We start from the raw sequence: 25,833 nt of genomic DNA on the forward strand, positions 1-25,833 counted from the left end.
ATTGCCCCTTTTTTGGCCTTGTCAGATTTGGTTCCTCTTCCGCTGGCCTCACCTTCTATGTCTCCTCTGGATACTGGATCCAACTCCAGGGCTCCTGTCTCACCCAACAGGAATGACTCATCCAGACATAAAAGGTCTCAAATTGACCACATGGTTTCTCCAATTCCATTGATTGCTAGACAGCTCAGGCTCTCCTCCTCAGTTTGTCATATTTTATCTTAAAAAGCTTCTACTAGAAGGATTTACAAAAGTAAATGGAAGAGATTTGTAGACCCCCTTTCTGCCCTTTACTTGTCAGTACATGAATTTTTAGCTTCAATTGTCAAGTAAGGGGCTAGCTTTTCTATTGTTAAGGTCCAGCTGCCTGCCATTTCAAACTTCCACCTAGAAGAAAATAAGTCTACATTAGCTTATTCTAAATTATACAAAGCTTTTTTCAAAAGAGCCTTTTTACTTGGACTTCAATTAAATCCCAAGGAGGAGTGGTATCATTTAACAGTTGTGTTTCAGGCCCTGACCCAAACTCCCTTTGAACCTTCAGCCAGGTCCAATCTAAAATTTCTCTCTTGGAAAACCATCTTTCTGGTCACTATCACATAAACTAGATGAAGATCTGAACTTCAGGTTCTATCTTCTGAATCTCCGTACTTGGTTTTCCACAATGACAGGGTGTTCTTGTGGACCAGCCCTTTTTTTGGTCAAAGGTAGCTTCTGAGTCCAACATTAACCAGTTCATTAACCTTTCAGTTTTCTTTCCATACTTCTGAAATAAGGGAGAGTACGTGCTTCATCTTTTGGATGTGCATAGACAACTTTTACTTCCATAGAACCAAAGATTTCAGGAAAATTGATCAGCTGTTTGTTTTCTCCTCTCTTAACAAATTGAGCAAGCCAGTTTCCAAAGTTACCCTGGTCAGATGGTTAACCAATTATATCTCCTTTGTAGTGAAAGAGGATTATCCTTGCCTAGACCTCTTAGAGCTCATTCCATGAGGTCTGTGGGAATCTCTGCTGCTTTTAGTCAAGGACTTCCATAGACAACATTTGCGCAGCTGCAACTTGAACAAATGTTCACGCTTTTATTGCTCATTACAAATTTGGATTTGTTTTCCAGGAATAGAGCTGCCTTTAAATCCACAGTACTCCAGAATATCCTTCCTTGATAGCCACCCAAGGTTTGAGTAACCGAGGACTCTGTCCCATCAGTTGAAGAATGAATGAAAATGACAACATCAAATAAAAGAGTTATGTACTTACCATAACATTCCATCTGTGTTGTCCATTTTTATTCTTCCTCAACTTCCTGCCCAGCTGCCCCCATCCCTTTGCTTCTGGAAAGACATAAGATTTCTCTCTGGAACCTTTGTTTCCTGTTAGAGCTCCAGCTCTTTTTTCATGTTCTGTCTTAACTTCTTTAAAATGTGGCCCCTTTATATCTAGGGCAGCAAACTCGATCTGAGGTTGTTAGGTTGATGGGCATTATGGGTAAAGGGAAGCAGTCATGAGTTTTGAATCTGAGGAACTAGTAAAAGCGCCCGAGTCATATCCAAGTCTCGGATTGTAACCCATCAGTTGAGGAAGAATGAAAATAGATGACATAGCTGGAACATTATGGTGAGTACATAACTTTTTTAAAGTTTAATAACCACATAAAGTGTGCGAAGCAAATTCCCCAATAAGAATTTCCATTCTTATTGACTGTTTTTCTTGTTTCATTCCAAAACCTTGTTTTTCTTGTTTCATTCCAAAACCTTGAAACGTAAGGCCTAAGTCCTTGCAGCCCAAAAGGAGTCTTCAGACCTAACACCACCTGCCTCATCACATGCCCTGGTGTCTGCCTGTTCCCTCCCTAAGAAACAAAAAGGTAATATAAGGAGAATGACTTTGTGGATGATGGAGAGTCTTGTACATCCACAGTCAGGTCTTTTGATAATGACTTGGGTGAGGTTCCTTTGCCATCCCATGTCTCACTACCACTAAACCTGAACCCTCTGGTGAAACCCCTTGGGAGGCCACACCACAACGGGTACCACACTGGCACTGGTTTGATGTGAAGCCTTTTTGCAGGCCTCAGCTTCTGATGCCCAAGGGTTGGTAACTGACAGGGTGGTATTCCCCTGGTAGTTGTACATGAGAAAATCATTGGGAACCAATAGAGGTTGTGGCCACCTGCCCATGTCCTGAGGCTTTGATTTCAAAACTAGAGGCACCCGTAAGGGAATTAATTTTCCGCAACCACACAGTTTTGGTCCTTAATCTCTTCTACCCAGATTGGTGCACAGGACCTGGTTAAGCTGACTCAGGAATTCATGAAGTCCAGATGGCCCAGTCAGCCACAGGTACCTGTTCCAGGAGATGCTCCTAGTAAAAGGAGGAGAGATGTCTCTCCCTAGGAGGATTTCAACACTTCAGACTCCGAAGAGGAGAAAGAAGTGACTTATGCAGAATTCCTCTGTCCTCAGTCTTTCCCTGACTCAGATTCAGATGACACCCTTTCCTCTCCCTCCCCCTGTGAGGGCTTATCTTTTGGGGGAACTCTACACAAGATGAAAAAGGTATTCACTTGGGAAAGAGGTGTGATTTCTAAGGACTGGACCCATTACAGTAAACTTCTGAGCCTTGCTTCTCCTAGATTTTTAGCCAATCCACCTGGGTTTGTGGTTTTGGATGATGGCTTTAAGGGACCCTCTGTGCAGTATGACTCCCTTCCTCCTGCCTGTGGGAAGTCATATTACTTCAATGGAGTGCTTGCTTGACACACATAACCACCTTTATAAGGACCCATGGGCAGATCACTCTGTGGTGTCTACTGAATCTACTAAGAGACCTCCTAAGTGGTACAGCCAGACATCCTTTACTAAATGACAGAGGGAGCAGAATGATTGATAGAGTTGGTAAAAATGCTGACACATCAGCTACCCTGGCTATGAGGGCTCTTAACTACCAGTTTCACATGTTAAAGTACATGGAGTCTACAAGAAAAGATCATTGCCAAGGTAGAGGGGATCTCAGATGAGAGCCTGCAGCGGGACACAAGGAGACAATTAGATCAGCCCCTCTAAAGGTCCAGACACACATCTGATGCATCACAGCCACATTTTAGTGTCATGTAGGGCAGTGCTATGGGGTCTGTCACACACAGACATTGTTAGCTGAGGACATAACACCTCTCAGACCAGGAGAAGGCAGAACTCCTTAATGCCCCATCAAATAAGTAGTACTCCTGGTGAGAGAGTTTTTGAAAAACTGTGTAAGGGAAACAAATTAAAACAGTTCGTCTTTGATTTTGTCTCCCAAACAGGAGCTACACTACTAAATTGTGGAAAGAGAGGCCTCCCCAAGGCAAGAGACCAAAATAGAACAGAAAGTAGCAAAGCTGCTCAACAAACCAAACCTGGCAATCCAAGGATCCAGTGCCCTTCAAGAGAGAAGCTGTGGCTGTCTACTGCACCTTTCCCCCACCCCAACCCCCTACCCTCTCCCCCACCCCAACCCCCTACCCTCTCCCCCACCCCAACCCCCTACCCTCTCCCCCACCCCAACCCCCTACCCTCCCCCCCTAGCAGGGAGGCTTTTCTCATTCCTACAACAATGGAAAGACATCAGCAGGGAACCACAAGGTGTTGCGTATCATAGAAGGAAGGCTATTTCATCCAGTTCAGAGAACCCCCCCCCCCTTTTTTTTTTTAGGAATGCCAAAGCAAAGCCTCAAAAAACAAGATGGATATCTTCCCCCAAGACTAACAGAGCTTCTACAACAGAGGTTTATTCAGCCAGCCCCTGCCAGAGAAGAGGTCATCGGTTCTACTCTAGAATTGTCCTGGTCCCAAGAAAGAAAAATACCTGGAGACCAGTCTTAGACTTGTCAAAGCTAAACAAGTTCCTTCACATACCCAAGTCCAAAATTCTAAATTTGTAAAAACTATTACTTAGCCAAAGAACATAGAAAATGTCTTTATTTTCTGACAGGAGAATTCCATTACTGGTTGTCTGCTTTACAGTTTAGCTTATCTACTGCTCCCATAGTATTCACTAAATGTCTAGCACCTGTTATAGCCCATTGTAGAAAAATAAGAGTTCACATCTACCCTTACCTGAACAATTGCCTGATTTGAGGGAAATCCAGCCTGAAACTTTAGACAGCTCTGCAGATCATCATGGATTGCTTCCAGGAGGTAGACCTCAACCTTAACCTCCACAAGCATTAACTACAGCCACATCAAGAATTATTTTTCTGGGTACACTGATCGACTCGGTGTAACAAAAGGCCTTCTTATCTCAAGACAAGGTCACCTGCTTGACAAACTGTCAGCAGAACCTATTAAAACAAGCAGACAATCATAGCAAAAGAATTCCTAATGGCGTTGGTGTACATGACCTTCCTATATCTTAATGGTACCTCTTACAAAACCACACACAAGAAAACTCCAATGGTTCCTTTAAAAAAAAAAAAAAACACAGGAACAGCATTCACAATCTTTAGAAACTCCGGTGCCCCTTCTTCCCTGTGCGAAAAGGGAACTAATTTGGTGGAATGATATGCAGAACCCCGGGGCAAGCTTCTGTCTACCAAAGAGAGAGAGACAAAAGTATCACACAAGTATTACATTCAACAGCTCAGACATAACCTGGGGTACACACTTGGGACAGCTGAAGGTGCAGGGCATCCAAGTAACTGCACACAAACCCAAAAGAAACACTGGCAGTGTCTCTAGCAATACAAGCCTTCCAAAGCAACCTGACCCCAGGAGCACTCTAGTTTTGACAGACATAACAGTTGTGTGGTACATAAACAAGGGGGAAGTCATTGATGCACCCTGTGCAATTTCGTGATAAAGGTATGTCTCCTTGCACAAAAGCTGCAGTTAACATTAATAGCATCCTACATCCCAGGCCAGAACAACACCACTGCAGATTCTCTGAGCAGGAATATTCTGGTCCCCACTGAATGGATGCTGGAGAGAGATGACCTTGGACCTTTATCATTGACTAATGTCATTAAGCACAAAATTATCATTTTATGAAGTTACTTTCCTTAAGCTATTTAAATTTATTGGCCATCCCACTGTATTCTTAGATCCAGCATACTAAGTGCCCACCCTCTTCCAATCTGTCTTTCTCTTTTAAAATTAGTGGCTCTGCCCTTAGACTGCCGAAGCTTGAGTTATCCCTTCTTACATACCTACCTGCTTAGTGCACAGCAGAACTCTCTGGAAATTAACACATTTTTTCCATCTTACCTGTAACATCTGCAACATCTAGTCCAAGACCACCAATTTTTGGAGACACCACATTCTGCCTTTCAGTAGTTATGTTAGGATTAGTGCTTCTATTTTGCTACTGATGAGTGAAGGAGCATAGGAACATTATTTCCTGGAGGCTGTTGATTATCCGAAAGCCTAATAACTGTTTCATAGGTGCCAGCTTGGAAGATGTGCTTACATTGTTCTCCTGGTGAAAGAAGGAGCAAGGAGGTAGGGGGCATTGGTTCCTGACTTTCTCAGATTAGGCAGTGAGTGTCTGTGTGGGACATTTCTGACTGGTTTGGTTGCTATTCAAGGCATCTACCAGGAAAAGGCTACAACAAGCCTACAGATTCTGCATCATCTGGGGCAAAACTGCTGATCGCCAGGAAGCATGTGGCCATCTTCTCGTCTTGGCATTGGTGCCACAGTGTTGCTTCTGGTGAGGGAAGAAGGTAAGGGGCATTGTATCTCAGCAGCATGAAGTTGTGGTGATACCAGCACTAGTAGTAGCGAAGCACTAACCAATCAGGTGGCCCCTCTTTTCATCATTCTTGACAGAGCTAATTATTTATTTTCATTAAGTACTGTTTGATTAGCTGCTAACTTAACTTCAGAATATCTCCCTAAGTACTCCTTCCATAAATCGGAAGGACATAACTTACTAGTTTCCCCTCAAGTGTTTGGCAGTGGTCTGTATAGATGCAAGCACCTTGAGTTGACATTTTTGATGAAAAGTATTTTATTTTATTTGCAGTTTGTTAACCGGGAAAGTCCACTGGACCATGTTGAGCCCATTTTCAATGGCGGCCCGGGGAGAAAAGCTCCTAAAATACAGTATTTACAATAACAAAAGATGAAAACAATTACAAGTAATACACAATATATATGAAAAGCACCGTTGACATTTTAGCAAAACCTAGTTGCACACAGGGCAACTAGTTTGCAGTGACAAACACTGCTCCCAGAGTTACACCAGATACTCCTGACATTACTTTATATTATCACTGCAGCCATCTAATCAATGAAAAAGGCCTGTTGCCATGAATATGAAATTTCACACTATGTCCATTACCAGCTTGGTGGATATGGGCATCCTGAGGCAATGCAGAAACTGCATCAGGTTAACTGACAGCGAGCTAATTCTCAAACAAAACTGATCAGGTATGTGAAAGATGTATTTACACACTGTCACTGGAAGGAAAGCTCTCACATAAAAGCACTTTTAATCTCATAATGTCAGTAGTGCACATGCATGCATCGCATGCAGTACAAAGCAGACACATAGACCCACATATGCTGAGGCATTTAAATGTAACCTTCCTAAACCCCAAAGACATCCTAGACAAAGCACATATAAAAAATTACCCTCAGCAGCCCCAAATGAACTCTTTAAAAACAATACCCACATCAACATATGCAGCCACATCTCATGGAGCTTCTACTTCTAAGCCCATAAGTCAAACCTCCACACAATCCAACATTCTGGTCAGAGGCATCTCCATTGTGAGACAAATTGATGTTTCACTTATTGGGGCCAGGATCTAACACATTTAAGCATACACTCAGGTCATTGGACCACAAGTACCAGGATAATTTAGTCTATGTGGGTATAAATGACCTGAGGTACACCTCCCTAGGGTATATGAAGAGACACATCATAGAACTCTTGGGAATGTGTCCCAGAGAGGTATGAGACTAGCACTGGACAACATTTTACCTTCTCTATTTAAATATGGGCATAGTAGTGTTATTTGTAGTTTGTCATCATGCTTATGTGAAACATAGGACTATGAATGACACCCCTAGTCCAAGTAACTTTTTTTTTATTTTATTCAGGAGCCTTTACATTTGTTGTGAAGTATTATTTCTGGTAATGACTGGTGGAAGGTTGTCAACCTTAAATTTATCTTTTATAATAGTTTTAAATTTCAGGGAACTACAATATTTTTTTTTAACATCTTTTTGTAAGTGTGAAAAGACTTCTCTTATAGGTTCATTGGCAAATACTTGGCTAACTGCCCTTGCAGACCATTTTAAGCCTAGCCCACTGCCCTCAAATGTGAGAGTCAAATCCTATACAATGTGTCTGTGAGGTAAACATCTAAACTGTTATACCAACCCATTAAGCCTTAAGTGGTACTTAAAAATTATTCAACAACTTTTTTTTTCGTTAGATTTTGATTTTTTTTTTTAACTGAATTTGCTGTTAACTTTAGCAAATTCAGAGGAGGGGCAGTTAATACATAGATTCATCTGACCCCTTTTATTAACCAAGGTTTTCTATTGATTCAGATCTTTGTTACGACACTAAAGGATGTTCTTCGTGTTTCACTGTTGCAGTCATTACATTTGGGTTATCTGGTACAGGTAGCCCTCAGCCGGCCTGATTATCAAAGTCTTGGGTCCTGCGTCGGTTGCTGTCTCTTCTTCCATAACGTCAGGTAGTCAGGGGTATAAAGCATGCAGCCGACGCCATTACATCAGTCTTTCTTGCCATGCGATGCCCGAAGCAGAAGCAGTTCGCAAGTGCCGGTCGGCCGACTCCTGAAATTTTCGTTTTCAAGTTTCAGAACCGAAGTCTTCAAAAAAGCTAAGTACCCCATTGAGGACCCTTTTTCTTGCTCCAAACCGATGTCAGTAAAAGTTAATTGTATTACTTGTGGAAAGCAAATACCTCAAAGATTTTCACTCGTACTGCATTCCTTGCTTAGGCCCAGACCACCACGTCCCTCGCTGTTTTGTGCCTTATTCAATCCTCAAACTATTCGTCATCTGTTCATTTTAGCTTCAAACTATTTTGGTACTCAGTTTAATTATCCAGAAATGGCTTTGGTAAGCCATCCGACTACCAACATTCCGAAAAAACGTAAACATAAAGACAGAGACAGACCGCATAGGTCCAAAGCTGCCGACGCTTCCATTAAGTTAGTCACCAGTTCGCTGGTACTCAGTGAGGTGCTTTCTCAGCCCCTGATACCCACTACTTTAGATTCGCAGGCCTCTACTGAGACCCATTTGGAGTCCGGTATGCCGCGAGATGCCTCTTTGACTATGGAACCTGCGGATGTCTCAACCTTGGATAGGTCCGGAGCCACTGTGCAGGCACCGGCTTCTGAGGTTGTATTCAGGCCTACTGACTTGCATATCAAACCAACGCCATCTTCTTCAAGGCCTAAAACTCGATCCATGCCTAGAAAACCGGCATCCAAACCACATGGTCAGGCCCATATGCCTAAAAAACAAATGATAAGATTGGCTGAAGACCTCATTACTCTAATTAGGGGAAGCCAGCCTTCCCCCTACAAGAGACCTAGAACTGATTTTCCTTCTGATCAGGATTCTGAAATTTCTGTTTCTTCTGATGACCAGGACTTGCCCTTATCTACCTATGAGGATTCTGATGCAGAAGACTCCATTCCCTCTGCTTCCCCCTCCAGAAGATTTCTCTTTTGGTGAAACTTTGCACACACTTAGGGAGCATTTCTGCTGGGAAAGCCAGGATTACTCTGACTCCAAAAAGAGGCTTAGGGAATTCTTACTCCTACCTCAACACAGGCCTTTTAGCTATCCCTTCTGTACTGGACATTGTAGATGATGCTTTGGAATCTAGCCTGGCCCCAGACTCTCTTCCTCCGGCTCCCAGGAAACCTGACAGGTATTACAGAGTGCCTGACTCTCACAAGTTCCTCTTTAAGAATCCTACTGTGGACCCAGAGACCATTTCACAGGGACCCAAAGGCATTAAGACTACTACTGCCAAAAATCCTACCCCCTCTGATAGAGATTGCAGGGCCCTTGACAGATGGGGTAAGAAGATATACACTTGTGCTACTTTGGCCATTAGGTTCTTATACTGCCAGTTTCATATGTTAAAGTATCAGCAACATATTATTGGATTACTTAAACAGAAAATGATGTTGATTCCTGACTGTGCTGAAAATAAAGAATTACAGGATTTAATGCATTCTGCTGAACAAGTTGGTAAACATACTTTGCAATGTGGTTCTGACTCCTTAGAGGCATCTTGTAGGGCTGCTGTCACTGGGTCTGTTCTTAGAAGGCATGCTTGACTTAAGGAGTAAACTTTGCCAGATCATGTTAAAGCTAAATTACTGGATGCTCCCTTAAACCAAGACCACCTGTTTGGCAACAAAGCAGAAGAGGTCCTTAAAAGGATGAGGAAAAAACTAAGTGTATGCAAACTGTTAAAGATTTCCTGCAAGTACAGCCTCCCAGATTTAGTAGGCATTGGCCTTCTAAGAATTGGTCCTTTCCTGTCTCTTCCAGGCCTTCTCAGTCCAAACCCAGGAACAGCAGACCACCCAGGCTACAGTCTCAAGGCACTCACAGGCCTAAGCAGTGGAGGGCTCCCACTTCCACAGCTGGAAGTAGTAAGACACCCCCCCTATGGTAAACTATCACAATGACTTGACCTTAAACCTTCCAAGCCCTGCTCAACTGACTGCTCCTTTAGGGGGAAAGATCGCCCTGCATGCAAAAAACTGAGAACTCATTACCCAAGGCAAATGGGTTTTAAATATAGTTTCCCAAGGATACAGATTCCACTTCAACACCTTAGCAACCCCAAATGGGTGGCCAGATTTACCCCCAAATTAGTGGGCAGAGGCTCAATAGCATGTTCTCTCTCTAAGTGTCAGGGCTATTCAACCTGTCCCAGCAGAGGAATGGGGACTAGGTTTTTACTCAAGACTTTTCCTGGTACCCAGAAAACACGACAACTGGCATCCTATCCTGGACCTGTCTATTCTAAACACCTTTTTAGTAATCCCAAAATTCATAATGCTAACCCTTCATCAGCTGCTTCCCATGCTAGGCAAAAATGCCTGGTTGGCAACACTGGACTTAAAGGAAGCTTACCTGCACATCCCAATAAGGGAATCTTGCAGAAAATACCTAAGTTTCATAGCAGGCTACATGCACTATCAGTTTTCTGCACTGCCCTTTGGCTTATCTACTGTGCCCAGGGTATTCACAAAATGCCTAGCTCCAGTCATTGCATTCTGCAGGCAAAGAAACATTCAAATGTACCCATACCTGGACAATTGTCTAATTCGGGCAGAAAGCCAGGACATACTATTAAATCATCTGGCATTTGTAAAGAAACTGCTAACCTCAGTGGGTTACACCATAAACAAAAAGAAATCTCCCCTAGTACTCTGCCAACAAATTGTATTCCTGGGAGCAAGCTTGAACACAACTTTCCAGATGGCCTACCTCATGCCAGAGAAACAAGTTTGACAGCCTACTTCAAACTACTAGCCACAAAGACCCAGCTATCTTGAAGGAAAATACTGCAAGCCTTGGGGTTCATGGCCTCTTGCATCCTACTAATTCCATATGCAAGACTGCATATGAGGAAACTACAGTGGTATCTAAAAAGCCTATGGTGTCAACATTCTCAGGACCTGGAATCAATGATTCCTATCATTCCTTGTATAGACAGAGTTCCTTTGGTGGGCAGAGGCCTGCTACCACAACAAGGGACTGCCATTCACTCTACCCCCTGCTGCCCAAACCCTAACAACAGACCCATCAGACTATGCATGGGGGGCTCATTTGGCAGGGCAATGCATTCAGGGCAAATGGAACCAGAGTCAAATGCACCTGCATATCAGTCAAAAAGAAATGTTAGCTGTACAGAATTCTCTGACAGCCTTCAAGGACCACATTCTTCCTGGACAATTATTGGTAAAGACAGACAAACCAACTGTTATGTGGTACATAAACAAGCAGGGGGAACCCACTCATACCCTCTCTGCAGACTAGCCATGGCTCTATGGAACATAGCCTTGAGCTACCAAGTTCACCTACAAGCTCAATTCCTACCAGGCAAGCTAAATTCTCTGGCAGACCTAAGCAGAAATCTCATGAACCCACACAAGTGGAAACTGGAACCAAAGATATTCAACATGTTGAGAAACAAATGGGGGAGCCCAGAGATATACCTGTTTGCCTTCCCTCAGAACTACCAATTGGACAAATTCTGCACAAGAACTACCCACAGACAAGCTTCGAAAGTGGATGCCCTGTCCTTCACCTGGGAAAGCATTTCAGTTTATGCCTTTCCCTCCTCTACCTCTCCTCTCGAAGGTTCTACTAAAGATTAAACAGGACAAACCAAGGACAGTACTCACTGGTACCCCCTCTTGCGCAGTATGTCACTGCTGGAACCATGGCGCCTGCCTCAGACCCCTTCCCTGCGGTCCCACCAGGTGGGCCAAATTCTGCACCCTCCGCTTCAAACCCCGAACCTTGCAACCTGGCTAATTACCTGAGTTCTCCAATACCCTCCCTCAGTAAGCAAGTGCTAGATGTCATTCTGGTGGCAAGGAGGCCTAGTACTAGAAAATCGTATGCTGAAAAGTGGAAAAGATACTGTTCTGGAGCCAAACTCAGGGGATGGGCACAGTAGTGTCCAGCTTACTGCATATTCTTCAATACTTAACAGAGATGCTTCACAAGGGCCTTTCCTTCTCTTCTATTAAAATTCATGCCTCAGCCATTTTAGCACATTATAATATGGAGCCACCCCTCTTCTCTCACCCCCTGCTGAAGCAATTCCTCAGAGTGGCCAAAAATTTAAGACCAACCAGGAGAGCCCTTACTCCAGCATGGGACCTTAACTTTATATTGGAAAAGCTCACTCTACCTCCTTTTGAGCCAGCTGCAACTGCAGAGTTGAAATACCTTTGTTGGAAAACAGCCTTCCTTCTCGCCATCACTTCAGTAAGATGAGTGTCTGAATTACAGGCCCTCATGGCAGTGGAGCCCTTCATCATCTTCCATGCAGACAGGGTGTCCCTCAGGACTAATCCTTCCTTTATGCCTAAGGTGGTATCCAGTGTGGCAATTAATCAGTCCATTCATTTGCCAACCTTTTTTTCTAATCCACAGAACAAAGGAGAACAAATACTGCACTCTTTGGACGTGCACAGACAACTTAGATTTTATTTGGACAGGACTAAGCCTCTCAGGAAAACTGAACGGCTGCTAGTTGCCTTTGCTGCAGGGGCAGAAGGGAAGGCCATTTCAAAGCAAACCATTTCTAAATGGATAGGCCATTGCATTCGTTTCTGCTATAAGCACCATGGAAAACCTACCTCACAAGGGATAAGATCTCATTTCACCAGGGCTGCATCTACCTCAACAGCCTTTCTCAAAGGTGTTCCTATCAGGGACATCCTAGAAGCTGCTACCTGGAGTCCTGTTCATACCTTCACCAAGCATTACCACTTGCCTATTTTTTCTAAATCCAGAGCTGGTTTTGCCACTGCAGACTTGCAGGGCCTTATAGCTGCTCCTAATTCTCTCTAATTGCCTCCTCCCTTCCTTAGCTTTGGGAATCTACCCAAATGTAATGACTGCAAGAGTGAAACACGAAGAACATAGGACATTTGCATACACTTACCATAAATATAGATGTTCATGTATTCACTGTTGAAGTCCTGGTTACACTCCCTCCAACCCCCCCTGACTTTTATTGGCTATACCTATCTTCTTTTACTGCATTTAAGCTTTCTGGTGTATTTGCTTTTTGTTGGAGGTGTAACCTTGTATATAATTGCTTCCCATTATGGGGGCACCTGACATCTGAGGCAAGAAAAACTGATGTAATGGCGTCGGCTGTATGCTTTGTACCCCTGCCTACCTGACGTCATGGAAAAAGAGACAGCAACCGACGCAAGACCCAAGACTTTGATAATCAGGCCGGATGAGGGCTACCTGCACCATATAACCCAAATGTAATGACTGCAACATAGGTTCATAGGGAGGTACTAGACTATCGGCCCTAGGGCCCATACAAGCCTAGCCAAAAAAATGTACCCTGGCTTTTGCCACCCAAGAAAATTATTTTGCTGTGCCCCTGTCGAGCAGAGCCACAGAAGTGATCCCCGGGGTGATTTTCCCATTTCCCATCCAATCATCAAGATTTTTCTTGAAGAGTGCTAATGAGGAGCTCTGTTTGACATAGGTAGCCTGTTCCAGAGTATGGGAAGTCTCTGGGACAGGAATCTATCCCTCCAGCATGTTCTGTTTATTGTGGTGACAAGGTTTAGGTCCCTAGAGCGTGTAGCTCAGAGGGATTGGGATTTCTTTAAGTGGAGCATGTCCAACAGCTCTGGGTTTGACATAGCTTTGTATGTTAGGCAGAGATCGCCCCTGAGTAGGCGATATGTGATGGAGTAAAGCTGTAGTTTTTTGAGGCGGTCTGCATAGGGCATCTGTTTGAGGCCAGTAATCCTGTTTGTGAGGTATTTCTGTGGTCTTTCCAGTTGTTGTAGATGTCTTGTGAGGTACATACCAAAAGGGGCATTGTACTCTATAATGGGTCTAATGAGTGATGAGTAGAGGGGAACAATGACCTCTTTTTTTCTGGATGAGAATCCTTTTGTGATGAGATGAGCCACATAGAAGGATTTCCTGACCACTGTGGCGATGTGATTATCAAAGGAGAGATTGCTGTCCACCTGTGTCCCAAGGTATCTTGTCACATTTTCGGCATTAAGTAGACTACCAGCTATGTGGTAGTTCATGGGTACAGAGTTTTTACCAAAGGGGATGACGATACACTTTTTGGCATTGAGCTTCAGGCCATGGCTTTGACACCAGGTATCAGTCTCAGTGAGGCCCTTTTGTAGTTTGGCCACATCGTTAGGAGTTTCGATTATGGCTCCTAGTTTGCAGTCATCTGCAAACTTTGTTAGCCAAAGACCTTCTGTGTTGGCCTGCACTTCAGAGAAGTAGATACCAAACAGGAGAGGACCCAGGAATGAACCCTGTGGTACTCCACTTGTCACTGGTCTGATGTCGGATTTGGAATCCGCTACTTTCACAGTGTGGGTTCTGTCCGTGAGCCAGTTGGCAACCCATCTTATGACATAGGGATTTATACCTAGTTTAGTGAGCTTATCTATAATTCCAGAGTGGGGGTTGGTGTCGAAAGCCTTGGCGAGATCTAGATAAGCTGTGTGAACCATTTTACCCTCATCTATGGCTTTGGTGACTGCTTCAAAGAAGTCAATCAGGTTTAGGAGACATGATCTGCCTTTTACAAATCCAAACTGGGTAGGGTCCAGAGTTTGGAGATTATCAATGTCTTTGTTTGAGTTCCACGATGATACATTCCATGGCCTTGCAGACCAGGCTTGTCAGGCTAATGGGGCGGTAGTTCCCGGGGTACGTCGTGGTCCCCCCTTTGTGGAGTGGGATAACCATTGCTGTGCGCCATTCAGTGGGTACAAAGCCTGAGGTGAGGCTATGATTGAACATGGTACTTCGGTAGGGTGCCAGTTCATTCTGTAGTTCATGTAGAACGCAGCCTGGGATATTGTCAGGTCCCATGGATGCTGTGTTCTTGGCTTTGGAGAGTGTGTTTTTTACCTGTGCAGCCGTGATTATAGGAACTTTGCATTCTTCCGGTATAGAGATGGGCCCTCTAGGGGGTGAGAGGGGGGTAAAGTTAGCACTGAACCGATCTGCTAGGCTGTTGGCAATATCAGTTGGTTCTGTATATTTAGTGCCATTGTACTGTAACTCAGAGCAGATGTGAGTGTTCCCATTTAGATTCTTGAGATAGCTATAGAATGCTTTGTGGTTATCTTTAGAGTCGGTGGCAATTTTGTTTTCGTAACTAGCTTTGGAGGATTTTGAGGGATCTCAGCTTCTTACTGAGGTTGACCAGGGAGATCCTCCAGTCATGGGATTTTACTCTTTTTTGCAACAGTTTCTTTCTTCTGTTGTAGAGTTTGTTTATGGCAGAGGACCACCAGATTGGCTTCCTTTTTTTGGAGGATAACATCTTGGTTCTTTTAGGGATAGCATGATCCATGCACTCGTGTAAGTGCTTATAAAGTGCATTTGTGTAGGATTCTGCAGTCATACCTCTATTGTCCGTGTGCATGGGTGTCATGAAGTTTGCCACTTCTGTCGTAAGAAGTGTGAAGTTGGCTTTGGAGAAGTTTTTTACGATGGTTTACCTAATTGGGGGTGGGATGTGGATGTCTAGGCTGATTAGCTTGTGGTCGGATCTGACCAACAAGGATTTGACCTCTGGTGTGGAACACTGGTTACTCATGTTGGTAATGACCAGGTCTAGGATATTGCTGCCCCTGGTGGGGTTGTGAATAAGTTGATCCAAGGCGTTGGAATTTATGAATTCTAGAAAACGTTGAGCAAAAGAGTTGGTACATGAGTAGTTTTCCCAGTTAATGGTGGGGTAGTTGAAATCGCCCATTATTAGGGTGTTAGGTTGTACCCTAATACTTTCCAGTGTATCAAGAAATGAGGAGTGTGAATCCTGGGGCATGGTGGGGGGTCTGTAGCACGCTACAATTTGGATTGCGGTCTTGCCCAGAGTTAGTTGCACTTGGATAATCTCGGATGCATTATGCTGTGCAACTAGCCTGGAGGTGTGGATATCCTTAATGAATATGGACACGCCTCCGCCTTTAGTGCTTCTTTCTGGGTTAGGTGGCCGAAAGGTGTGGTATGAATTGAAGCCTGGTAATGCAGGGGTGCTCTCTGGAGCTTTGAACCAGGTCTCTGTCACTGCACAGATGTCAATGTTCTTCATTTTAAGGAGTGCCTCGAGTGAGTGCATTTTGAGGTTTAGACTTCTAGCATTGAGTAGCATTACCCTCAGATTTTGCTTGCTTGTACCTGTTACGGTGGTGAATTTGTCATTTGAACCTTGCCTAAAAAAGGCACTATAGGGGTGGCAAGAGCCTTAGCCAGTATCCGGAATCCTAAGGATGACAGGTGCAGGCCATCTCTGGCAAAGCAGCGTGGACTGTCAATCATGTCGTCCCAGGCAGACAAATACTGGATCCCCTTAGAATGACACCAGAAGCTTAGCCAATTGTTGAAGTCAATCATTTTGTCCTTGTACTGTGGTATCATTCTGGGTGATGGCAGGATGCTACTCAGGGTTAGGGTCATACCTGCCTGGGATACAAGATCGGAGAGCTCCTCCATGTCTCTTTTCATGTAGTCCAGGGAGGTACGTCTCAGGTCATTCACACCAACATAGACAATGACAGTGTCATATTTGTACTTATTGTGGAGTGACCTGAGTGCATGCGTTATGTGGCAGATCCTGGCACTTGACAGGCAGCTGACGGTAACTTTCTTCTTGTTTAGTCTAGTGAGTGGAACATCAGTGTGTCTGACTATAGAGTTACCTATGACTAGAGTTTTGGGTATGTTGTTATGCCTTATGGGCTGTGGTTGAGTGGCACACTGAGTTTGTGGGCTATGTGTCATTTGGGTTGTGTTGGGGGGGTGGAGTTTGCTTGCGTTTATGCTTTGGATGTCCCTGATGCTTGGGCAGGTTTTTATTGAGAGCCTCCATGAATGTAGGTGTGTGTTTTGTGTTTCTATGTGTGTGTTTTGGTGGTGTAGGTTTTGAGGGACTATGTGATGAGTGTGGTGTGGTGCAAGTGTTTACCTTCTCCTCTTGACTGTCTAGTCCAGTCTTGGGTGAAGAGAGCTTTGCTTCCAGTTTGGCTATATAAGTGCATCTCTCACAGGTTGTAGTGTTGGGTGGTAGGAGGAGAGGGTTTTCTGTGTACATGAGGCAATTGCTGCATTGCCCCAAGATGCCCAGATTCATCAGGTAGACAGGAGAAATCACTAGTAGCTGACCCTCAGACATGCCTGTATAAGTGCTTATTTATTAAGTACTAAAAACTGCTTTCCACTAGATAAGTGAGGAAAGTTGAGTGCTGTAGTAATTTGCAGCTTGTGTAGTGCTTACAATGAGTTCTGAGCAAGTGCTGAGTTCAAAGAAACACATATGAGTGCTGAAACTAGAAAACTGGCTAGTTATAAGAAACAAAAGTAAGCTAGAAGGCTTCCCTCCAACACAGAAGGGCTTGGGGGCGTAGAAGCCTACAAACAGCCTAGACCACTTAACAGGAAAGGCAGGAAACACGTTTAAAATTTTTTTTTTTGTTCTCTTTCCCAGATGTTCTCCTTGTACACAGTAGGAGTGCCTGAAATCAGAATATGATCTCACTGCACTCAGTTGAGTGAGCAAATGAGATGGGCCCAGAAGGAGTATCCAAACACAAATTTACAAGAGGGGCAGGCAATTTCAAAGCCACTAAGATTAACACTAAAACAAAAACAGGGAGGGTGGGTGGGAAACCTAACTGAAGAGCAGGCAAAACTTCCAGTTCAGTTAATAATCATGCAACACAGTTAAATCAATTTAAATACTGTATTTGAAAAAAAGTGCAGATAAAGATACTTAAATTCGCTTATACATCCAGTTGAATACAGCTAGATGTTAGACGGCCAAAGCTGAGGTTTTTAAGCAGAAAATATTTCAAACTGTACCACTTAAATAGGCAAGGACAGGAAATTGAAGAATCTGTCTACACCCACACCTGCAATTACTAACAAATAACAAAATTCAAGCAGCACTAAGTGAAGAGCAGATTCAAACTTCCAGTTCAGTTAATAATCATGCAACACAGTTAAATCAATTTAAATACTGTATTATTTGAAAAAAAGTGCTGATAAAGGTACTTAAATTCTCTTATACGTCCAGTTGAATACAGCTAGATGTTAGCCGGCCAAAGCTGAGGTTTTTAAGCAGAAAATATTTCAAAGTGTACCACTTAAATAGGCAAGGACAGGAAATCAAAGAATGTGGCTACGCCCACACCTGCAATTACTAGCAAATAATAAAATTCAAGCAGCACTAACTGAAGAGCAGAGTCAAAACTTCCAGTTCAGTTAATAATCATGCAACACAGTTAAATCAATTTAAATACTGTATTATTTGAAAAAAAAAGTGCAGATAAAGGTACTTAAATTCTGTTATACGTCCAGTTGAATACAGCTAGATGAATACAGCTAGATGTTAGCCGGCCAAAGCTGAGGTTTTTAAGAGTGAATACACTCTAACATCTACATTTATGGTAAGTGTACACAACTGTACTTTTTGATATGTTACAAAAAAAAAAAAACTGTCGCAGGCTAACCAAGCATCAGTGTTAAGTTAGAAAAGGTGTCTGGTAAATCCTGATTTAATTTATAGTTAGAATTCACATAATCTAAGAGTTGTGTTATTTTGAGTGCCTTGACAGTTCTTAATTCAAAGAACATTTTTTTTAGAAATGTGAGGGAATAAGATAAAATAAAATGTGAGGGAATAAGATAAAATAAGTAAACAGTGGAAGTATGATGCTTGCAAGAACTAGATTCTAGATATTCTTTAGTATAGTTGTTTGATATCAGCACTTGATTATTTTGGTAAACAACATAAAATGTAGATGTAATAAAGTGTGAACTTTCCAGTCTGTATGAGTTTGCAGAATAAGTCTCCCATTATGGACAAAACAATATATCAGGTTCACGAGTGGCAAACCCATTATGTAACAGAGCCTGTCAATCTGTTTGTTTAAATTCTGGTATGTCTAACCAATTCCAATAATGGTTATACTGGGTTTGATGAAATTCCATAAAATTAGCTTTTGTCCAGTCGGACAGTTTCCAGATTTACTGGAGCAAAAGAAATGAGAGCCAGATATTGTTTTCCACGTGAAACCTTTTTCAGTAGGAAATGCATGTACATTATAAGCATAGTAGTCTACTAATAAACTCAGATATGTTTATTCTAAAGTTGGTCTTGCTTGGTGGCTGCCAGCATTTCACGGTACAGAGTTTGTTTTCTAACACAGTGCTACATTCTAATTAGCTAGAGTAATAGTAAGACTTAATTTCTTTAATTATTTTAAAGAAAATTACTTACGTGTCAGGTATTTTTATTCTGCAGTAAAATGCACATATTTAACACAATATCTTGATTTTTAAATTCAGGTAAGCAATGCATAATTTATTTGTTACATAATAAAGGATTCTTTAGTTATTATTGATAATTAGAATTTAAAGTAGTCAAGACGTTTTGCTGTTGAACCTAAAAATTACAGATATGCAAGAAGACTTTCCAAGAAGTGGAAATGCATCTTATATTATGATTTCTTCAGAGTCTGCAACAAGAAAATCAGGATTTTCCTTGACACTGTTTGGCAGGTTGGAGTCAGATACCATCTGTAGTTTCTGTAGAACTCTTCTTGGTAGGCTAATTATGCATGAAGCATGATCTACCAGCCGATTAGGCAGGGAAGCAGCCTTTTCCCACTTTCTGGTTTCAGGGTCATATATAAATACTCCATCAGTTTTATTCTTTTGATGCAAAGATCCACCACCTGTAAGGTAGAGTTTTAACTGGTGTGACGCGATACTAAACTGGCAACAACTAACAGGAGGAGATGTCAGACTGGTCCATTGATCAGTCACAGGACAGTAACACTCCATTTGGTTAACATGAATCCATTCATTTGCCTAAAGAAAAGAAGATGTTGAATAATTATTTGATTTAATGAATGCTGAGCACTCTGGATTAGAGCTAACTTTTACAAAGACTATATTCACTTACTGAACTTAAAACTCTTCCTCCTATGCAAAACATTTTGTCTCCAGTAGTCGCCATCCCATGATCACAACGTGCATAAGTCATTGTATGGCTAAGGACCCAGCGTCTGAGGCGGGGCAGGAAACTGTACAGACTGTTAAGGACTTTTCCTGCTGAAAATCCACCTGTAATGAGGGAAAGTAATGTAGTTAGAAAATGTTAACTAATTTAACCTTTTTAATTTAATTTTATTAAAAACTAAAGCTAAATTAGATAAAATTGGAAACCCTGCTGTCTGCTAGTAATTTAATGTAACCAGTTGTCATAAAACGTAGACTGATCTGTCTGGCATTCATTCTGAAAGTAATCATCTGCCACATGCTACCATAAATATAAGCTAGTGGCAGGAATTGTCAGTCTTGTCTGTCTTTGCTTAAGTAATCTACATTGCCAAAGGTTTTCTCTATCAGCCAGTTAGTCCACATTTTTTAAATTGTTTTCTTGTGTATGTATTACTTCATTTCTTATCCTTCACATTGCACTTATCCTGTTGCATTGTACAGTGCAGGCCAGCTCTATATCTACTAGACTTTACAATGCTTTTACTATGCATTTGGCCTAGGTCGTGTATGATGAGTCCTGAACTATCTCACCAAGCTAGTTAAATTTAAAAAAATCAACATAATGGTACTTCATGCCATATTGTAATCCTTCCCAAAGAAAATTACTTCCAGCTGCAGATTTATAGTGCCAACCCGCCTCAAAAAAAAGTTAGCTATAGGAAGAGAGAGAGATAGATGGACAGAGATAATGAGGAATTCATTATTACACATTCATGTACACAAATACATGGACCTTGCCATACCATATAGAACTAATACGCTCTCCTCCAAAAAAAGAAAGCCAATCTGGTGGCCCCCAACCATTAATTAACTCTACAACAGAAGAAAGAAACTGTTGCAGAAAAAATTAAGTCACAAGATTGGAAAACCTTCCTTATAAGTCTCAACAAAAACCTGAGATCCCTTATCAAATCCTCTAAAGCCAGCTATGAAGGCGGAATTGTGGCAGACACCAAAATCAACCACAAAGCCTTCTATAGCTATATCAAAAACCTCAAAGGCAATAGCCAGATTTGCCGAGTTATTGGACAATGGCATCTCCTATACTGATCTAACATACTGTCCCACAGATTCAGTGCCAACTTTACCCCCCCAAGGGCCCTATCACAATACCAGATGAAAGCCTGGTTCCCACCATTTCTGCGGCACAAATAAAAGCTACATTGTGCAAAGCCAAGAACACAGCATCTATGGAACCTAATATCCCTGGCGTCCTACATGAGCTACAAAACGAACTGGCACCACATCTGTGTGCCCTGTTCAATCACAGCCTTGCCTCAGGCTATGTTATCCCACTCCATAAAAGGGGAGCAACTACAGACCCTGGGAACTATCGCCCCATTAGCCTGACAAGCCTGGTATGCAAAGCTATGGAGCACATCATCATGGACCTGCTTAACAAAGATGTAGGCAATCTCCAAACTCTTGACCCCACACAGTTTGGCTTTGTCAAGGGGAGATCCTGCCTGCTGAACCTGGTTGACTTTTTCGAGGCAGTCACCAACACTGTGGATGAGCGTAAGGCAGCGCATACAGCCTACCCCGACCTGGCCAAGGCCTTTGATACCATTCCACACACTGGTATTATTGATGAACTCACCAAACTAGACATCAATACTTGCGTCACTAGGTGGGTTGCAGATTGGCTCACAGACAGGACCCACAGAGTGAAAGTTGTGGATTCCAAGTCAGACTGTCTATCAGCCATGAGTGGAGTCCCACAGGGCTCGGTCCTGGGCCCTCTCCTGTTTGGCATCTACTTCTTAGAAGTCCAGGCCAACACAGAAGGACTCTGGCTGACCAAGTTCACTGATGACTACAAGCTAGGAGTCATTATCAACTCCTCAAGTGATGCAGACATCCTACAAAAGGGTCTCTCCGAGAAAAGTGACTGGTGTCGGAACCATGGCTTGAAGCTTAATGCCAAAAAATGCATCATCATCCCCTTTGGGAAAAACACAGTTCCCATAAATTACCACGTTGATGGGAGCCCACTGAACCCTGAAGGGGCCATAAGAGATCTGGGCACCCAGGTCTACAGCCACCTCACCTTCGACCATCACACTGCCACTAAGTGGCACATCTTATAACCAAAGGTTTCGCATCCATGAAGAAAGAGGTCATCATCCCTCTGTACTCATCCCTCATTAGACCAGTCATTGAATATAATGACCCATTTGGCATGTACCTGACCTGACATCTACAACAGCTGGACAGGCCACAAACGTACCTCACAAAAAGAATCCTAGGCCTTAAACCCATGTCCTACATGGACAGACTGAAGAAACTTCAGCTGTTCTCAGTCTCTTATCGTCTATTTAGAGGTGATCTCTGCTTGACTTACAAAGCCATGTTCGACCCAGCCCTACTTGAAATGCTACACCTAAAGAAATCCCAGTCCCCCTGTGCCACACACGCTCCAGAGAACACAACCTCATTACCACACTTAACAAAACATGCTGGAGGGACAGGTTCATCTCCCAAAGACTGCCCGTACTCTGGAATAAGTTTCCCATTCATGTCAAGCAGAGCACTTCACTAGCCATCTTCAAGAGAAATCTTGAGTGGATGGGTAACAAAGTTCACTCCAGGGATCATTCCAGTTGCACAACTGGATATGGGCACTGTGAACTAACATGCGTGGCATGGTGCCTGGGCAATTTGTTGGGGGATAGGCTTGTAAAGGCTCCAGAGCCATTAGCCTAGTAAACACCTATGAACCTATTATCTGTATTTCACCAGAAGAATAGTTACTAGTTATCTTCATGGTTTTCCCCACTTATTCTTTTTTTGTTTACTGGGTGAGTGGTCTGGTCACACAACCCTTTTAATCCAGGACCTGGGCCAAAAGACATCCACAGAGGTGAAAGTAAATTTTATATAAGAACTTACCATAACATGCCCTACGATCATAGGTTCATAGGTTCATACTAGGCGATCTGCCCTAGGGCATTTATAAGCCTAGCCAGAATGTGTTTGGCTTTCGCCACCCATTTTAAATTTTATTTTGCTATGCCCTTTTTCGAGGTTAGTATACTGTGCCTCTGTCTAACAGTGACACAGAAGTGATACCCGGGGTAAACCTACGATCTCCCATCCACTCATCAAGATTCCTCTTGAAGAGAGTCAATGAGGGACTCTGCCTAACCTGGACTGGGATTTTATTCCAGAGTGAAGGGAGCCTCTGGGTTATGAATCTGTCCCTCCAGCATGTCCTATTTATTTCAGTGCTGAGGTTCAAGTCTCTCGAGCGTAGCTCGATGGGATTTGGATTTTCTGAGGTGCAGCATGTCCATTAATTCGGGTTGGACATGACTTTATACGTCAGGCACAGATCGCCTCTGAACAGGCGGTATGCCACTGAGTAGAGCTGGAGTTTCTTTAACCGGGCAGCATATGGCATCTGTTTGAGCCCTTTGATCCTCTTGGTGAGGTACTTTTGGGGTCTTTCCAGTTGTTGCAGGTGTCTGGTAAGGTACATCCCAAAGGGCATTGTACTCAATTATGGGCCTGATGAGGGATGAGTAAAGAGGCACGATGACCTCCCCTGATCTAGATGTGAATCCCTTCATGATTAGGTGGGCTATATAAAATGTTTTTCTAACCACTTTGGCCACGTGGTTGTCAAATGAGAGATTGCTATCAACTTGGGTCCCCAGGTCCCTAATTACTTCTTCTGTACTTAATGGATTACCACCTATGTGGTAATTTGTGGGCACTTTGTTTTTGCCAAAGGGGATGACTATACACTTTTTGGCATTTAGCTTGAGGCCATGGCTCTGGCACCAGTTGTCTGTTTCTATGAGGCCATTTTGGAGGATGCTTGTCTCGGCTGGAGAGTCTATTATGGTGCCCAGTTTGCAGTCATCTGCGAACTTGGTCAGCCACAGTCCTTCCGTGTTGGCCTGTACCTCCGAGAAATATATACCGAACAAGAGAGGTCCCAGGACTGAGCCTTGTGGGACACCACTTGTAACTCGTTTGGAGTCTGACATGGCTCCAGCAATTCTAACCATGTGGGTTCTGTCTTTGAGCCAGTTTGCAATCCATCTAGTGACATAGGGGTTTATATTTAAGCTGTTGAGCTTATCTATAATGCCCGAGTGGGGTATTGTATCGAAGGCTTTTGCGAGGTCCAGGTAAGCTGTGTGGACCACCTTCCCCTCGTCAATGGCCTTGGTGACTGTTTCAAAGAAATCAACCAGGTTTAAGAGGCAGGATCTGCCCTTAACAAAGCCGAACTGGGTAGGATCCAGTGTCTGTAGGTCCCCAATATCTTTATTTATGAGGTCCGTGATGATCCTTTCCATAGCTTTGCAGACCAAGCTAGTTAGGCTTATGGGGCGATAGTTTCCAGGATCCGTTGAGGCACCACCTTTATGGAGTGGGACCACTGTTGCTGTACGCCACTCTTTGGGCACATATCCTGTAGTAAGGCTGAGATTGAACAGTAGTTTTATGTTTGGGTTTAGCTCTTCTTGGAGTTCATGTAGGACACAGCCCGGGACACCATCTGGTCCCATTGATGCTGTGTTTTTTGCTTTGGAGATGGCGGCTCTTACCTGAGCATCTGAGATGTCAGGGGGGCAGCACTCTGCTGGGATAGATATTTGCCCTTTTGGTGGGGAGGGGGGGAGAGGTTTGCGCTGAACCTGTCAGCTAGGATGTTGGCAATGTCTGTGGGTTCAGTGTATTTTTTGTCATTTTGGACTAATTCTGAGCATATCTGGGAATTACCACCCAGGTTCCTAACATAACTAAAGAAAGCCTTGTGATTATCCTTAGTGTCCTGTGCAATTTTTCTCTCGAAGCTGGCCTTAGACAATTTTATGAGTGCCCGTAGTTTTTTGCTAATACTGATCAGTGATGCCTTCCCTTTTTGGGATTTTGCTCTATCATTTAGTAGCTTCCTCCTTCTATTGTATAGTTTGTTTATGGCTGGGGTCCACCAGACAGGACGTCTGCCTTTGGTGGATTGGGTCTTGGTTTTATTTGGGATTGCATGATCCATGCATTCCTGAAGGTGTTCATAGAATGCGTTTATAAAGGATTCTGCGGTCTGGGCCATATTTTCCACAGGCCCGGGGGCTTTGAAGGATTCCACCTCGGTTTTGAGGAGTGTGAAATTTGCTTTAGAGAAGTTTTTCACTGTGGTTTTCTGGGCAGGGGTGGGGTCGGGATGTGAATATCCAGTGAGATTAGTTTATGGTCTGATCTTACCAGTGAGGGATACACTTCTGGTCTGGAGCATAGAGTCCCCATGTTGGTGATGATCAGGTCCAGTATGTTTTCCCCTCTTGTGGGAGTGGTAACAAGTTGTTCCATAGCATTTGAGTTTATAAATTCTAGGAACCTTTGGGCTAGGGTGTTGGAGCTAGAGTAATGCTCCCAGTCTATGTTTGGGTAGTTGAAGTCGCCCAATATAATGGTGTTTGGATAGACCTTCATATTTTCCAGTGTCCACAGAAAGGCCGAGTGGGGTTCCTGGGTTTGGGAGGGTGGTCTGTAGCAGGCTATAAACTGGAAGGCAGTTTTACCCACTGTTAGTTGCACATTGGATAGTCTCTGATGCTTCGTGCTTTGCCACCAACCTGGAGGTGGGGGTATCTTTAATAAATATCGATACTCCCCCTCCTTTTGTGGTTCGGTCCAAGTTTTGGGGCCGAAAAGCATGGTATGAGGTATAAACCTGGTAGTGCTGGGGTGCTCTCGGGAGCCCTGAACCAGGTTTCTGTTACTGCAGAGATATCAATGTTCTCCATGCTAAGGAGAGTTTCGAGTGTGTGCATCTTGAGGTTTAGACTTCTGGCGTTGAGTAGCATTACTCTTAGTTTCTTATCCCTTGTGATACCTATGGAGGTGGGTTTGTCTTTTGAGCCTTGCCTAAAAAAGGCACTATGGGGGTAGCAAGAGCCTTTGCCAGTATCCAAAAGCCCAGAGGGGTGACAGGTGCAAGCCGTCCCTAGAGAAGCATCGTGGCTTGTCGAGCATATCATCCCAAGATGACAGGCATTGGATCCCC

General features: G+C 43.3%; 2 protein-coding genes across 3 annotated transcripts in view; one reads left to right on the forward strand and one right to left on the reverse strand.

Moving 5' to 3' along the window:
* DPP7 (dipeptidyl peptidase 7) overlaps positions 1 to 25,833 on the forward strand; it is a 2,619,404-nt gene that overhangs the window by 1,256,300 nt on the left and 1,337,271 nt on the right. The gene's annotated exons all lie outside the window — the stretch shown is intronic.
* The window catches only part of LOC122790859 (kelch-like protein 9), a 459,563-nt gene continuing 451,953 nt past the window's right edge, over positions 18,224 to 25,833 (reverse strand). The window contains exons 3-4 of the mRNA XM_044058508.1: positions 19,714 to 19,874; positions 18,224 to 19,619 (exon numbers count right to left, since the gene is read on the reverse strand). Coding sequence (XP_043914443.1) covers positions 19,242 to 19,619; positions 19,714 to 19,874 — 539 coding nt within the window. The 3' untranslated portion in view covers positions 18,224 to 19,241. The remainder of the gene's footprint in view (positions 19,620 to 19,713; positions 19,875 to 25,833) is intronic.

This window comes from Protopterus annectens, chromosome 16.part0 (assembly GCF_019279795.1).
Source record: "Protopterus annectens isolate FY-2018-M chromosome 16.part0, PAN1.0, whole genome shotgun sequence".
NCBI classification, from domain to species: Eukaryota; Metazoa; Chordata; order Ceratodontiformes; family Protopteridae; genus Protopterus; species Protopterus annectens.